The 18,180-nt window shown below is 35.2% G+C and overlaps 1 protein-coding gene across 2 annotated transcripts in view; it reads left to right on the top strand.

Annotated features, from left to right (window-relative positions):
• LOC138713620 (cryptochrome-1-like) overlaps positions 1–9,920 on the top strand; it is a 60,929-nt gene extending 51,009 nt beyond the window's left edge. For both annotated transcript variants that reach the window (XM_069845854.1, XM_069845855.1), the window contains exons 8-10: positions 2,529–2,680; positions 4,797–4,999; positions 9,481–9,920. In XM_069845854.1, the coding sequence (XP_069701955.1) occupies positions 2,529–2,680; positions 4,797–4,999; positions 9,481–9,710 (585 nt within the window). In that variant the 3' untranslated portion in view covers positions 9,711–9,920. The remainder of the gene's footprint in view (positions 1–2,528; positions 2,681–4,796; positions 5,000–9,480) is intronic.
• Positions 9,921–18,180: the final 8,260 nt, after the last annotated feature.

Genomic DNA, 18,180 nt, shown 5'->3' with positions numbered 1-18,180 from the left:
TGATGTCTATTGTCACCCATATTTTCCAAATAGAAATATGATGCACTATGAATTGTCAGAGGATAATAGACCCGTTTGTTTTAGCGAACTGTTAATGTGGAGGGGTATGTGGAAACTATTTTGGGAATCCCTTTTCAGTGAGTTAATGAGAAAGCATGCTTCTGCCTTTTTCCAACAGCATTCTGCAACAACACATAAGTTACTGTTCTATGGACGAGCTTTGTACAATACTCGAGGATAATTATCAGCAGGAATATGTGGTCTGTCTCAATCCCTAGTGACGTGTCACTTCTTAAATAGATACAACAAATGTTTAATAATTGAACATCCTTTCTGCCTTCGCAGACTGCCTGTATGATAAAGAATACTATACAAAATTTAAATTTCTTGATACAATGGTTGTAAAGGTAACAAAGGTTAAATTTGCTGATCAGCCATTCCAGGTAAACTCGGAATTCCAATGAAAAAGTCTTTTCCAGAAATATTTGTTTATTATTAGTGTAAGATATACAGTAGTTAAGGCTCTAAATTGAAATATTTTAATGTTTTTTTTTTTTTTTCAAAAGGAAAATATTTTACAAGTTTTATGGCATTGAATCTAAGTGTTCTTGGCTAGGTAATGGGTACTTTTTGTTTCTCTAAAGTTTACAGCACTTACTCGTAGAGAGATCAGCTGTTAATGTATGTTTTTCAAGAAACTGTTGTTTAAGAAATATTTTGAGAGCCTGCACTGTTAATTCCAAAGTTCCAGGATCAAGGAACTTTTTACTCTGTACTATATTCTTTCTGCCATTTATTTTAAGTAGTTTGGGTTAATAACATTTAGAAATCTTACAGTTCAAGTGAATATTTTGACTTAGAAATGACACAGTTGTTTTGAAACTGGAAAATCAAGGACATTAATTCATCTGTAACATCTGTGACAAAATGTAACATCTGTGACATGAAAGAAACAGCTATAAGATAGTTACGATTATGTTTTTGTGAACTGATTGGATGCCATGAGATTTGCGTAGCTTTCACATTACATTATGAGAATGAATCTCTTTTTGCTTCAGGCAGAGATCTGTATTTTACACTTTGTGTTATAAGGTGTAACGTGAGTTCACGAATCTTGTAACATCTGTGATGGAATCTTTTTTTTTTTTTATTTTCTGCAATAATAATACATTTTATTCAAACAACTCTTTTTCTGTAGACGAGCCTAATGGGCTAGTGGTCAGAGGTTCTGACTACAGTTCATGAGGTCCTGGGTTCGATTCCCGGTTAGAACACAGAAGTTTTTCCTTAAAGGGGAATGTTTCTGTGCTCGTCCATGATCTGGAAATTAGGTTAAGCTTAGGTTTAAGACCTCTCCTGGCAATTCATCATCATCATCATCATCATCATCATCATCAGGGCAGCGTAACTCTGTCTTCCAAGCACCTCAACCTCAGAAGTGGGTTACAAATAAGCCATTGCCAGGAGAAACCAGAAATGTCAAATGACAACGTGGTGACATTGGATAAAAAAAAAAACTTTTTTTTCTATACTGATGTTCTAAATTGATAGCCATCGGCGTGGCTCAGTCAGTTAAGGCACTTGCCTGCCGGTCTGAAGTTGCGCTTGGGCGCGGGTTCGATCCCCACTTGGGCTGATTACCTGGTTTGGTTTTTTACGAGATTTTCCCCAACTATAAGGTGAATGCCAGGTAATTATGGCGAATCATTGGCCTCATCTCGTGAAATACCATCTCGCTATCACCAATGTCATCGACGCTAAATAACCTCGTAGTTGATACAGCGTCGTTAAATAACCAACTTAAAAAAAAACTAAATTGATTTTAATAATGAAAGTTGACAAGAGTCATTTCATTTTCAATGTCTAGTGTTTGAAAATAGTAAAAATGCAATATCTGTGATAACTGGAATGGCTGTAATACACGATAGTATGAGAAAAATTATGATAATAGGACTATATATTTTGGTCTTGATTTCATACTGTATAAATGGCTGTTTAATTGTTGTATAGAACCTTTCAAAGCAAGAAGGGCTACAGCTAAATAAATTTGCTTCGGAATGGCGAAATTTTTACTGAAATTTAAAAACTGTCTTGAAATTGTGCCACGGTTTCCAATCATCAACCAAGTGTTGGTGAAATTGTCAATGTTATATTTTTGTTAGAAATATGCTAGAAGGTAGACAGTTTCAGCATCTCCCTTCTTAATTTGGGTGAGTAAATGATGTCTTACTCCTTATATTTAATCGCATCACTGATACTGCACTGCATATCATAGATAACTTACTCTGTACATAATTGGAGTCTGTGAGCAACTTAGCTGAGAACCCGGTTTGTGTTGGTTTCTCTACAATCTATTCATCAGTTATAATTTTATTATATATTCATTAATAATAAGTTAATAAAATAAAATGTTTTATTCTTGTCTTCTATTTGTAACTAATATGATAAAATTGTCACGTTTTTATTTAAGCATGTGCACCTCAGTAGAATGGCATTATATCGAATTTTTTTATGATTTTTATAATCAGGTATTTGAAGAACTTCTTCTTGATGCCGACTGGTCGGTAAATGCTGGGATGTGGATGTGGCTGTCATGTTCATCTTTCTTCCAACAGTTTTTTCACTGTTACTGTCCGGTGCGCTTTGGACGCAAAGCTGATCCTAATGGTGATTATATCAGGTAAGTGATTTTCTTTTGTTATTTACGTCTTGAGTCGGCATTTTTTTTAATTAGCTATATTTAAAAAAAACAGAATACGTAGAAAACTTATAATTAGAGAACACAGAATATACAGAAACTATCTTGCAGCATGAAAAATGTTTTTAAGACAATGCAGTATGTATGTATGTATGTATGTATGTATGTATTTATTTATTTACACTGCAAGTGGGCAAGCACCCGGTGGCAGTGGTATATACAATATAAACAATACACAATAAAAATAAACAATCACAGTATATAAATAAAATATCCTTTTGTTGAGGTTTGCAAGCAATTAATTGTAGATTTCTATTGCTAAGTAGGTCAGTGGTAGAGAGGTACTTTCTCAGCCTCTGGACAGGCTGTGATGTACAAAATTACAAAATTCTTAAAATATTAGACTTATTCACTTCTGTATTAAAGCCACAATTGATTCAGAAACACTCGAGATTAAAATTGCATTTATATGGCAGTGAAATATCTAGACATTGAAACAGAGCATCAGAGATGAAATTTCAATGCTGGACAACTGGATACTCATTTCTCGCTCACAAAAAGAATGAGGAACGTTCAGAACTCAAAATAGAACCATTAGAAGACAAATTTTTAAATCTAAATCAAAGTAATTAACAAGTATACCAAATGAAATACCCCTCATTTCCCATGAAAAACAAAAACTGAATAGACTACAGTGGACTATAGTGGACTTTATGTTGTCAGCAAACAGCTGGGTACATTAAGAAGATTGATTGATTGATTGATTGATTGATTGATTGATTGATTGATTGAATTATCATCCTTTGGCCCAATTTCTGAATTGATGATGATGATGAATAAATAAAGTAAATGTGCATTAGTGTCAGTAAAACAATATTCTTCATTCACAAATTCATTGAAAGGAAAAAAATGGTCTTGCCCTCTTTCAGGCGTTTACTTCTTAAAGATTGGATACTATACCCGTTTTCATGCGAGGTCACGGCTTTTTAGCCTTCCAAAACAACATTAGCCATTCGCTCTTAAGCAATATTGCCTAGTTGTAATGTTTAGTCTTAGTTGCTGTTAGTTATGGTAAGTTAAATATTACATTCGTCCAGAAAAAATATTATAGCCATGAAGAAGATTAGACATATGAACTAATTCCCATGAAAAGCATTATAGTATAAATCCATGACCTGTGGAACATGCCATTGTTCAGATAAGGGGGAGAGGGAGGGAGGGATTTTTTTTTCCTGTCATAGTATGGTTATGAATATGAAGTGTAACATGCCGGAGACCTGAATGGGGTGAAACGAGCATTGAGTGACTTCTGCCGAATTTGGAATAGACACCAACCGACTTGAATTGCCAACATAGGAATCAAAAAATCACTTCCTCTTCAAGAGCGCCACACTCAATCACTTTCACCTTCATCTTGAAGATAATAAAAGCCTAAACTAACCTATTACTAAAATCCTAAACTAAACTAACCTAACCTAACTTGTTACAGATTCGCCAATACAAGGCATAACAAAAGCCTAAACTATCCTAACCTAACCTGTCACAGTTTCGTATATGCAAAGCATAATAAAAGCCTAAACTAACCTAACCTATCACATATTTTCCTTCAGTATATAAGGCATAACAAAACCCTAAACTACCGTAACCTAACCTGTCATAACACTCCATTTTCTTCCCCTACACACTTCCCTGAGGTATGAAAATGGCCGAATTTCTATCCTGCTAGAACATTGCAAACTAGCGTGAAACGTTTGTAATGTCTTATAAGTTATGTTGGTACGACATGTAAGACGGCTGAAGATGCATATATCCGCAATAGGAAAAGAAGTCCCTCAACGCTCGTTTAACCAAAGGTTATGAGTGGAGAAAGTGTGTGAAATGGCAATGTCCAGAGAAAATCTATTTCGCATTGTGTTTGGACTGATGGTCTAGCATGGAAAATGTTTTTAAATCTAATTGAATCTACTCGTCATAGATGTTAGTGGTGATATGTTCATCATGTTATTTATTTTTACTTACAAAGTTATCATTTCTGAATATCTTTATGTGGACAGCAACAAAATGGTAAATTTCTACTGTGAGTCTTATGTGCTTGCAGAAAATACCTGCCAGTCCTGAAGAACTTTCCAACTCGTTACATTCATGAACCATGGAATGCGCCTGAATCTGTACAAAAAGCAGCGAAATGCATCATAGGGAAGGAGTATTCTCTTCCTATGGTTAATCATGCAGTTGCCAGCAGAATTAACATCGAACGCATGAAACAGGTTTACCAGCAACTCAGCAAATACAGAGGACCAGGTAAATAGAATAAAGGTGTTGTAGCTTTATTAGGTGGTTTCAACTAAAAATTAATACCGGTAGTGGATTGTTATTATTTGAATTAGAACTCTGCCCTATCTTTTCTGTCAATTAAAACGATGATTATAAAAGGTGTCCCAACAAGAACGCCAGATTTAATAGGGGTAATAAATGCAACAAAACAGATAACAGGATAAACAGTGCCGCCAAACCAAAAACAAGACAATGGCGCAATGTCTCAACAATATCTCGTTATTGTTGGGTTGGCGGCACTGCTATCTTCTTTATCTGTTTTTTTGTTGTATTTATACACATTATTAAATCTGGCATTTTTTTTGGGACACTCTTTAGATATATTATTTGAACAGTTCTATAGGTAGTAGACAAGCTATTATGTTATATGGTAATTAAATCAATCACATTATTTCACACTTTCGAAAATAGGTTACTGCTACTAGCACAGATAATAAAAATAAGTGCTTCGTTTCCAGTAAAAGCAATACTCCGAGAACTTTCTATACCTTTTGTACGCAGTTTAGATATTGACTTCATTTCGAAACTTCTTACCATGGCTTTCTTGGAAGGGAAGTATTGCCGAGTGTGTTGCCTATGTCAAAATTCAAAATACTTAGGATCACATTTCATTGTCATTTTATCACCTTTTGGAGTAAGGATCGGGAAGGTCATACATAAGGATTGTATTGGAAGATACTGGACATGATCAATCCATTAGCTCTCTTGTGAATAGGTGACCATACATACAATTTTATAATGTTGTCCCTGCCATCGTATTGATTCGGCTTATAATCTCTTTAACTTGTTTTCATTTGAAATTTATTTTAAATGTAGTTCAGATATTATATAAAATTGCTAATTTTAGGAACAGACAATTAGTGAATTTAAATACTATTATAGTCACAATCATGCCATGGTATGAAAGAAAAATTACACAACCTCGAGCGGGAATCGAACCTGCGACTTCCTGTTCTCCGGTCAGGCTGCTGAGTCCATTCTAAGGTGGCGTCTTGTGAATAATTTTTGACAAAGGCTTCAATTCAAACATTGCAAATCTCATGAAACTGGTACTCCCAATAGAATTGAAGAGATTTTGTCAAATGATGTGTGGTGTAAATATTTTAAGGATATACCAATTATGATTGTTGCTCTGAACTGTTAAAACTGATAGAATTCCCTAATAATGCTAAAGTTGAGAGAGTATTGTCTTTGATAAATTCTCAGTGGACAAAAGAAAGACGATTTTATATAGAAACCATAAAAGTAGCAGTACCGGTACCTATTTGTGTTCAGTATAATTTGAGACATTTAAATTGTGTTAATTTTCACGTTATTGTCAAAAAAACTATTGCATGAAATAAGGCCTTAAATACTTTTCTATATTTAAACAGAAACCAGATTTAGTTGATATTTGTACCATAGTGAGAATGAAAATGGATGTAATTTGGACTTGTATTGTGAAGATAATGTTGATGTTTAACGAGATGATTATAAACAGTGTTTGAAAATATTTTAATCAGGTAATGTAAGGTAAGGCTGAGAATTTGAGATTATAAAAAAATCTAGTCTGCTGTCAAAAAATCTGAAAGTTAGAATTTATAAAACAGTTATATTACCGGTTGTTCTGTATGGCTGTGAAACTTGGACTCTCACTTTGAGAGAGGAACAGAGATTGAGGGTTTTTGAGAATAAGGTTCTTAGGAAAATATTTGGGGCTAAAAGGGATGAAGTTACAGGAGAATGGAGAAAGTTACACAACGCAGAGCTGCATGCATTGTATCCTTCACCTGACATAATTAGGAACATTAAATCTAGACTTTTGAGATGAGCAGGGCATGTAGCACGTATGAGCGAATCCAGAAATGCATACAGAGTGTTAGTTGTGAGGCCAGAGGGGAAAAGACCTTTGGGGAGGCCGAGACGTAGATGGGAAGATAATATTAAAATGGATTTGAGGGAGGTGGGATATGATGGTAGAGACTGGATTAATCTTGCTCAGGATAGGGACCAATGGTGGGCTTATGTGAGGGCGGCAATGAACCTCCGGGTTCCTTAAAAGCCAGTAAGTATAAAAAAATGAAAAAATATTTTCTTATGTTATAGCATTTTAAAAAATGATTTGAACACGCAGATCATCACATTCAGCCAATAGTATGTTGCATTATAGAATATATATTAGCCAAGTTAGCAATAGACTTGTAAATTTAAGAGTGTTCAGTTCGGGATGTGTTAGCTATAAGGTCTATGATACCGAAGTGTCCTCTTTTTTTTATGAAGATCGTATAGTCACCATAAAATCTACTATTCAGTTTAGCAATAATACAAAAACTGGAGTACACTATCTAAAGGTCTAAAGTGATTTAACATCTAGATGTTGCATCCCAGAGATCTGGGTTAAAATTAGGGAAATCCAAGTGAAATTTATAGTATATAAATATATTAGGACAGATTTTTCTAAGATACACCTGTTTTCTTTGTAATTAAATCATTTTTCAAATCACTTCCACTCATGAAATGAAAGGGATGGACAAAGTCATACTGCGACTGTGATGTGCTCATGAATTGTTGCGACCAGCATCAGAACGGTACATTAAGTATCCATATAAGGCATGAGGCTGCCAAAAAGAGAACCGAGATCCCATTCATAGGACCTGAACCTGTGCAGGGACTATCTCTAAGACCAGTAAAGCAGGTTTTCAGGGACTAGGCTCTCAAAAAACACCATAATCACTGAGGGCTGTAGACATTCAAAGGCCCTCATAAGAGATTTTAATAATAACAGGTCAAATGACCTGTTAAAATTGAGCAAGAAACAGCTCCGCTGGGCAGTTGGATGCCTTACAGGACACTGCGCCTTCAAGACGAACTTGTATAGGATGGGACACAATATCAATCCAGCCTATACTCATTCATAAGGAGATGAGTCTGTAACTCATCTGTTATGCGAATATTTGGAAAATATTTTTCCGAAGCTTGATGAGCTATCAGCTGTCCCAGTCCGTAGTTCAGTTCATTAAGAACATCAAACTATTGGACTGATTGGATATTATGACGGGGATGCGCAGTAGATCTTTTAGGTCGCAGTGCTAGGTCCGTTAAAGCCCTCTCCCTCTTAAGTTCAATTCAATTCAATATCCATATAAGGCATTAGTTGAACCAGTGGACTTAGGAATAATCACACAAATAACACACATTCATGAGGTAACTATTTGCTTAGAAATAATAGGTTTCATTAAACTTCACTGTGTTGCAGCAAGTAATGTTCAAATTTAACTTTTTTTGTGCGTGCGTGCACCACTTCGGTGGACCATGTTATGCATGATGTGTATCTGTGAAGAATTATGTTTTGTACTAAAGTGAGTGTTTGTGTAGATGTAGTGTTATTGTTGTTGTTTTCTAATGTCAGGCGTTTGACAATAAAGTCATTTGACCTCTTGCACTCCAATATTTTTCAAAGATATTATCATGACCAGCCACTGAAGCACAGAGTTAAATGGCAAGTTGTAGCCGATTTAAGTGAACACCATATTTTAACGTTTTGGTGGCTACTTCATTCACACACAACCCCCAGAATGTCTGGAGGACCACACCTGCTGTTGGTCGACGGGTCCATTGGACCTAGCTGGGAGATCTTGTTGATCACCAGCTTTCCCTCCTTAAGCCACTGGGGGATGATTTTAGTGCCATAGCAGGTCAGCACTAGGAACAGGAAAGTAGAAAGAGAAGGAAGGAAAGGGAAATGAACCCCTAGGCCTCGAATGCTCTAATGTCGTCGGGGTCGAAGAAAGTAAGAGTTCAGTCAGAGGACTGGATAGGAAAGGGTAAAGAGGGAATTAGGTATTGGGTAGAGGAAAATTATACCAAATTCAGTCATTAACTCTTCAAGCTGACCAGTGCTAATGGATGAGTAACCCCTCCCTTTAGTTCAGCTCGTAAAATTATGCTTACTAACAGCTGCACCACGGGAAGGTAGGGATGGGACATTGCGTATTTGTCCAGGTTGGTTCCTTAAAGCCTTCAATGGGAAGGATTAATGGCTCTCCCCCTGTATCCGACAGATACCCTTTTGCAGCCGTAGGTGTAGTGTAGGGAATGGGTTAGGATGATGGTGAGGAAGGGAGAAGGGGAAACCCGGTGCTGGCACGTAGTCTACTCCTGTCAAATAGCACCAAGGGGTCCGTCAGGCTTAATGTCCCCATCTGACAGACGAATCACTATCAACAGTGACATATGTCTTTCCTTCATAAGCACTGTGGAGAGATTTGGGGTTTAACCCAGGCATATTGGTGCACAATTTAGTGATTAGAAGTTGTGCACCGCCATCTCTCCTAGTCCCGAGGTAGAAATTATACAAGAAAATTTCTGACCCTGCCAGGAATCGAATCTGGGCTGGCTAGTCTGGAGGCAGACAGTTTGTGATAAGTTATACGACTTAAATTTATATGGTTAATGTGGTGATGTTTCAGGCTTGTTAGCTACCGTACCTACAAGCCAGTCGCAGTCATCAGCCAACCTGAATCCAATATCAACACAGAAAGAATACAAGAAATCATCACCAGAAAACAAGTGGGAAACATCATCTGACAATGAGATAAACTGTCATTCTCCATCTTATCGTGAAAACATAAAAAGTGGAATCCATTTTCATCGTTTCCAGCAGCATAGTCAGAAACAAAACAGAGAAGACTGTGAGTGATGACTCACGTTTAAAGACATTGATTTGTGGTTGTGAATTTGTATCAATTCAAGCATAACATAGAAAATGTGCAATTTGTAGAATGCGTACCCACCTTTTCTGTCAACCACAATATATTTTTGTCAATACATTCTTTTACGTAGATGATGGAACAACCATTTTAATGTTTTATTTTAATGAAAATTACAATTCTTACGTAATTACATAAAATGACGTTTTCCCTTTCAAATGTAATGACTTTGCCAAGTAATGCAACGAAGAGTGTAATAACTCCTATTTATTTTGGATTATTAGCCAAATACTGGATTTTCAGCTTCCTATGCTGAAGATCCTGTTTTTAAATTCCAGCGGGATTAGAGAATGATGCATTTTCATAGCATGGCTTAGTTTGCAAGGGAAGCAAAGCCAGCTGTCTCATATAGTAGATTTGTGGATCGTAAAGGAACCCTGTCACTGAATGTTAGGTCACAAGGAAAACTGATATGAGCTCTGCTAAATTATCCTCTTATATCTTATCAATGTATTGTCCTTTACTTACCCTTTCCATTTTCCGGACTAGCAGAGTCTATGAAGGTGTCAGTTGACCAAAGTAGGAAAACCAACTTGAAAGTTAGTAGTGCAGAATGCTGCTGTCTATTTTCATAATTGACTGTAAATGTTTTAACGTCTATTTATGGTGCATTACTAGGCAAACTGATATAGATTTTAAGCGTTTACATCCTAGACACGTTTTGAATCCTGACGAGACAAATAGGATATGCACTGGATGAAGTTTTTAAGGGTGTCCTGTTTCCCTGTCTTCATAACTCACCACCATCCATATCACTCTTTCGTACCATATTAACTGCAGGCTCCTGTCATTAATGGTTGCTCCAGTGCTACAAAGAAAGTAATTATTGGGGGCTCTGCTACTGGCGCCACCATTTAAATCAGGTGGGAGAATTGATAACACAGATTGATTTTTAAGAGGCATTTAAATATTGACTGTGATAAAAACGTAATTTTAAGTAAACATAATTATTCTCTTTTAATGTTATAATTCAGAATTGATTAATAATTGGCTTCTTTCTAATCATTATGGTCACAGGTGTGGTCAGACCCTGGTTAAATTAGGATAAAAGTGAACACATTAATTTCCCTACGAAAATGATGGTTTTGATATGTGTAGAATCTATATGAAAGTGTGATTTTCTAAATTGAAGTACAATGCAATATTCTCAGTTCTTAAAACTAACATTATTACAGAGATTTTTCCAGAAGGATACTGTAAAATTTGTTGTATTTCGTATTTGTGTACCTTTATTAGGGTGACCAGACGTCCTCTTTTGTCTGGACATGTCCTCCTTTTTGTAACTTGTATGCCTGATATTTTGAAATTATCTGATTTGACGCCTTTTTCAAGTATTTTGGCTGTGGGTGGAATCTGCATCAACAGAATATACTCTTTGCTAATGATCAGACTTCCATATTTGTGTAGCTAACTCTAAAATCATTATTAAGTTTTATCATAATTATTTTGTCATAAAATAGATATTAACATACTTTTAAGTATGATATAAGTCTAAATCCGTACTGTAAATTCTTTTTAGTTGGATATTTAACAACGCTGTATCAACTACGAGGTTATTTAGCTTTGATGAGATTGGTGATAGTGAGATGGTATTTGGCGAGATGAGGCCGAGGATTCGCCGTAGAATATCTGGCATTCACCTTATGGTTGGGTAAAACCTCGGAAAAAACCCAACCAGATAATCAGCCCAAGCGGGGATCGAACCCGCACCCGAGCGCAACTTCAGACCAGCAGGAAAGCACCTTAACCGACTGAGCCACGCCTGTGGTTCCTGTACTGTAAATATTTTGTAATAAAATAGATGTTGACGTAATTTAAAGTATAGGCCTAAGTCTAAATCTAAGTATATATTCTGTCCTCTTCCCCCCCCCCCCCCCGAACAGTGTCCTCCTTTTTGAAGCTTTGTGTCCCCTTCTTTTATCGATGTGAATCTGGTCACCCTAACCTTTAGCCTATTGGTTTCCCACACTAGACACTGTTCAAAATTCTCGTGAATTCTAGAGAATTTTTTTGTGAATAAAGAATGTGTTATACATTTTTGTAAAGTTTTTCTGCTTTCTCTGCTAACATTACATAAGTTCATTATCATCTACCTTCTATCAGCTATATTATGCTCATCACTATCCTCTCTTCATGCCACTATTTTGTTGTGCATGTATGAATAGTATGATTTTGATGTATCGCAAATTCCTCTCTAAACACATCATCATTAGAAAAACATTGCATTTCAGATGTTCAGTCATGATGTAATCAACTGATGGCTTCTCGTCAGAAGAACCAGGCTTCCATTCCAAGCAGACTCTGTGATTTTTGGTGAACAAAACGGCTGCTAGAAAGATTTTTTTTTTTCCAAGAATCAAAGTTTTCCCTGTCACTTTGATTCCACTATTGTACAATCTTCCGTACCTCACCTTGTCGTTGAATGGTTCCTGTCGTTGAAAGAGATATTGATTAGGTCAGTTGTCATTTGATGAATTCTGAATAGTCTTTGTAGTTTATGGAACATTAAATAAATAATTATCTTTAACAAATGTATTAAGTACTGTTTTCAGAAGTCGTTAGTATTTTTAAGTTGCCAGTTTCTTGTGTTCAACATTATTCGCAGCATTTTATGCAGTTAAGGCATGTTAGAAAGCAAACTTCAATTAAATCTATCATTATTGAGTTCAAAGATCTTGTAATTGTATACAGATTCCCTCAACAATTGTAGTAATCCTGTTTAGTTGGGCTTTTAGATCTTATTAATCATTTTAAAATAATTTTTCGAACATAAGCATTCCATTCATATCTTCTAGATGTATTCAGCGTTCTAGTGCACTGTAATTATTGGCATTTTAACAAGAACCAGGTATTCATTATAGCAAACAAGAAGTTGAATTACGAAATCAGAATTGTATTCTTAAGTGTTATATAGTTTTGTCAACATGAAAATCATTGATGATACTTTAAGTGAACAGCTGCAAATGCAGGTGGTAAATGTTCAGATGGCGAACATTTATAGTTACACTATATTATTGTCTTAATACTTTCAGCCTGACTGCAGATAGGCCTATAGAATAACAAGGAAAACTCGTAACCGGTGATAAGATTGGATGCCTCACTTGCGGATTGGTTTATATGGAAGTTGAGAAAAAAGCAATGGCCACATTTATAATACAAATGTAAAGCTTTTTATAGGTATGAAATTGTCCCTTACTATAACCACCAGCGATATGAATCACTTTATTTCAAACTAGCTGTACCCGTGCACTCCGCTGCACTTGTTAGAAATAAATATAAAGTAATTACATAATTAAAATAGGACATTTGGTCCAGGGAACATTCGTATTTGATAGAAGGATAAATCGTTTAATATGTTACTTAATTTAAATTGTATTTAAATAATTAAAATGCGTTCATTTTGGTCCAGAGACCACTCATTTAGTGCAATGATAATTCCTTTAACATATTTCTTAATTGTTATTACATGCAAATAATTAAAATATGATCAATTTGATTCAGAGAACATCTGTTTTTGGTGAAATTTGGTCCCATCAAAATTTTGCTTGGAATGAAATGTATCGGAAATCATTTTTAAAGGAACTTTTGTTATGCACTATTTGTCACAAAAATTAATAAGGCAGATATTTCGATTTATTTAATTCAAGCCCCCTTATAACCTCCCTTTTAAATAAAGTATTTTGAATGCCATATAGCCTAAAATCTAAGTTACAACGAACTTAATTTATATTTCAGTTTTCATATAAATCAGTTCTGCCATTATCGCGTGAAAAGGTAACAAACATCCAGACAGACAGACATACAAACAAAAATTTCAAAAAAGCGATTTTCGGTTTCAGGACGGTTAATTATACATGTCAACACCAATAATTTTTGGAAAATCGAAAATTACCAGAAAAATTTTGGCTACAGATTTATTATTAGTATAGATATGTAGAAGATGGCAGATACCAGCAGGGAATATGTTTTCATTTACATCACTGCAGAACCATTATTCTTGAGCAATGCTGCCTTGATGTTCAGAAAGAAAGTCCTTGTGAGGACTTGTGTCTAGGGAGTGAGGTAAATATTGCAGGATTTCACAATGCCACTTCTTAAAAAATTGTTTCTCTGGTCTGCCTACATGATGGCAAGTATTGTCATGAATGAAAAGTGGTGGATTACTCTAATAAGTTGCGTTGGATGCAGGTGATTCTGAAGAAACTTGGTAATACTCAACATTCGTAATTTGCAGCTTATCTCTCAGAATTGTATGATGAAAGATTTCACAGTATGTGGTCGAAAGCGACAATCAGCATTCCTTTCATTCAGTAGGGTTCCTTCCACAATCTTTTCGCTTTTAGAGATTCTGAATGATTCTATTCACTTAATTGGCGCTTCAGTTTCGGCTTGTAAATCCTTGTCCACATTTTTTCTATGGCTATGATAAAGAAAATTAATCATTTACATTTCAACACTGCTCTACATGGAGTTTTGCCAAGCCACTTTTACACTTTAATAAGATCTTTTTCTTCGATTTTTCTTAAGTCGAGAACATATTGTAGAATGCAACACATGAAGAAATCACTGATTCTAGTCAAGTTTTCCAACCTTGGATAGCTTTGAGTAATGTTTGAATCACCGAGAAGCTGTAAGGAGGTAGCACATTGCGCTCGTATGAGTGATTCCAACTTCATTTACAAATTCACGTGTTGTCCTTTGCCTGTTAACATGCAGTGAAGCCTACACGAGCAGTACTTTTTCATTTGGAATATTGCAATGTCTTTTATGTTGATAGTTCTCTGCATTTTCCCAGTCATGGCAAGGACGTTCACTTGTTCCACTTTGTAATCTTGATTTAGTTTGTTTTGGAGTGACTTAATACAATTGCTTCGTAAATTATATTTCTAGTAGGAATAAGTTCAGTTAGTCATTACGTTGTGCCGTACCATGAGAATTCATTACTAGATTATGGTACATATTAATTTTCTACCTGTATTATAGGCACATGCATAAATGAGTGGAAATAATTTAATTTTTAGAAACTGAAAATAAAAGACCAGATTTTACATGAAAGTTGAATGTCATAAAATAGTCTTCATTTCATATAATTACTGTTGTAAAATAAAATGTATTTCTCAATTATTCTTTGTCAGAATTTAATTCGTGTAAAATTTTAACTACCGTAAATTGTCTCCAGTTGGTACAGCAAAAGCCTACAAACCATAATTGTCTCTGTGACCAGCCTCGTGGTCTGGTGGTCAGAGCTTTTGGCTATAGTTCATGAGGTCCGGGTTCGATTCCTGGCTAGAGCACAGGAATTTTTCCTTAAAGGGGATTATTCCTGTATTCGTCCATGGTCTGGAATTTAGGTTAAGTTTAGATTTAAGATCTCTCCTGGCACCACATAATCATAATCATCCTATCATATCATCAGGGTAATGTAACTGCATTCCAGCACCCCAACCTCAGAAGTGGGTTGCAACTAAGTCAATGCCAGGAGAGAAGATCAGAAATGTCGAAAAAGACAACCCGGTGGCATTGGTAAAAAAAATAATTGTCCCTGTTCAAATCCATGTTTATCATAATTTCCAGAATGGCTCCAGGGTTTATCAACCTCTTCTAAAATTGAATACAGGGTTTTTGTGTTGATCATCTCCTTGTATCGAGTTACAGAGGCGTGGAAGATCTGCCTTCCTGCCTCCTATATGCCACAGCGACATTACATGAACACTTTACTTTTAGTGACAAATAAGTGAATACTTGATTGATATTGGTAAAATACCTTCGTGCAAATTTATGTCGTTATATGTCACAGATATTGTGATCTTCTGTACTCAATTAAAAGTAATACAGTGTTAAGATGTTTGCTGGTTTAAACGAGGATAAAGGTTTAATCTTACTATTATATCCATAATGGCCACTCCCATCCAGTCTCCTATTTATCAAAGGTAAACAAACTCCAGCATCAGACAGAACACCAATCCCCATCTTACATTAAAAGTGTTCTGGTATGTAATTTTATTTCATCCGTTTTTCTCTGAAACTTAAATATTCGACATTATCTTTAGAGTATAATTTTATATTCATTAGTGGAAATTCTTCATTTATATGAGATAAAGCCATCTCTTCATTCTTGATTACACTTTTTTAACACTTATTAAATCACAAATGATCTGTTAAATTATGTATTTAAATAAACAACTTTTAAATTTCACCAAGTTGATACTAAACTATAGGCGTAATTGTATTTTACCTTAATTTACTAGTTTCGATGCTGTGGTGTTGGTCATCTTATAGAATTCAGAAGATGATGAATACTACGTATAAACTAGCCATTTAAGGTAAAATATCATCATAGTTTAATATTAACCACAGCAATAACAATGGGGGGAATACTTTGTGCCCACCTTCTCCAAAATTTATATTTTAAATATGTAATTTTTACAGTATATTAAAAATATGAAAATATTACTATCTTATGTTATTATTTAACTCTTTCCACTGAGAGTTTTACTAAAATATGAAAATATGTTAAGGACAAAAAATACTCCCCTTTGTTGAAGTAATTTTTCGAAAATATGAAATAGCATTTCAGTTTTCTCTTTTATTGTAGTATATACTATTTGCTGATTACAAATGTTAAAAAAATTGTTCAAAATTAAACAAAAATACTCCCCCCCCCCCCCCACCCATTGGTACTGTATTCTATTTAAAATACCTTGGTATTGCTAGGGTTAACATAGCGAAATTTAAATGTTATGCATTTAAATAATCTAACATCATTGGTGAGATATACAACTCTTCTGTATTCTACGGTAAAACTAGAAATAATTTCAATTTAACCTTTAGGACAATTAAAAGGGTATGGTTGATTTCAGCCAAGGAAGTAAATTAAACCATAACTAAAGAAAAGGAAAATCGTTATTAATATAAAATTAAAAATTGTGAACATTTTATTGCAATAACTATTGTTCTCTCAATCTCAGCTACATCATTCATTCTTTCTTGCACCATTCCGTGAAACGAATGCATGTAACTGAGCTCATTGCTGCTAGGTGAATACCATATACTACTGACACTTATGCAAATCTAGCTTTCAGGTAAAACTCCCTGTGACGCAGACTTGAATAATTTCAAGGGAAAAATTGTTCTGGGGCCGGGTATCGATCCCAGGACCTTTGGTTTAGCGCACCAATGCTCTACTGACTGAGCTACCCAGAAACTTCGCTTGACACCATCTCAATTTTTCCCTTTTTATTTACATAACTCGAGTGAACTGACAAGATGCCAGAAACCCACATTGAGTGCACACAAACTCTTGTGTGATTTGAAATTGTGGTTTTCGGTTAATGTACCTACAGTAAAGGCCCATTCACAATAAAAATTAAACCCAAATATAGGCCACAAACATAAGAAGCCAGGCATCATTCACAATGCAGTTTTAACGTTAACATAAAGACATAAACATGTGTGGGAATCAAGGATATCGAATGAACAAAACAAGAATACTTATTACACACAAATATGGGGAATTGCACAATAATGACTGAAGATGTAGCTGTTCATTTTGTGTTTCTACTAACTACAATGGCTTCATTATGTGGCTTTTGATACTTAAAATCAATTAAACGTAGATGGGTTGATACATTGAATCAGAGGAAAATTCAACAGGGAGACTTTTATAACTCTTATAGAAAATGAGAGTTGATGATTTTATGATGTAGAAAGGATTTGGGGAGTTGGGTTGTGATGCTGAGGACTGGGTTAACTTTGCCCAGGATAGGGTTTGATGGAGGGATTATGTTAGGTTGATAATGAATTCCCGGATTCCTTAAAAACCATTTAGTTAGTTCGTTAGTTTAATCACGCAACAGTAGCACAGATTTCTTCTTCCCATGAAACGAGGCAGCACTTTGGTTGTTTAATTTAATATTGAAAGTAAACAAACTGCATCCACATACTAGCATATGAGACATTAATATGTTAGGCTATAAATGTTAGCAATAACATGTATAACTGATATCTGTTTTCAGAATTTATTCATTTTCTGTGCGATTTTTTACATACATTCTTCTCTAATGTATTACAGTTATGTTTTATGTTTCTTGTCGTATATACATAGGTTTTCTTGTTAGCAAATAATAAATTTCTCGTCAAAGGATTCCATATTGCGCGTGTCTAGCTATCATCCGGCCAATAGATCGAAATGTAGCTTGTAGGCAAAGCCCATTGAACAATCAAAATACGCTCTCCGATTGTGCCATGTTTCTGAATCACGTAAGCATAAACACCAAAGTTTGGTAACCTGACTGCAAACGTTTGTGTTTATGTTACGTTTATGTTTAATTTTCATTGTGATTGGGCCTTAATGTACATATTATGCAATTGAGACAGTGTTGGATGAAGTTCCTGGGTAGC

The sequence above is a fragment of the Periplaneta americana genome, chromosome 14, assembly GCF_040183065.1.
Source record: "Periplaneta americana isolate PAMFEO1 chromosome 14, P.americana_PAMFEO1_priV1, whole genome shotgun sequence".
NCBI lineage: Eukaryota > Metazoa > Arthropoda > Insecta > Blattodea > Blattidae > Periplaneta > Periplaneta americana.
The sequence above is the reverse complement of the archived record's forward strand: the minus strand, read 5'-3'. Positions and strand labels throughout refer to the sequence as shown.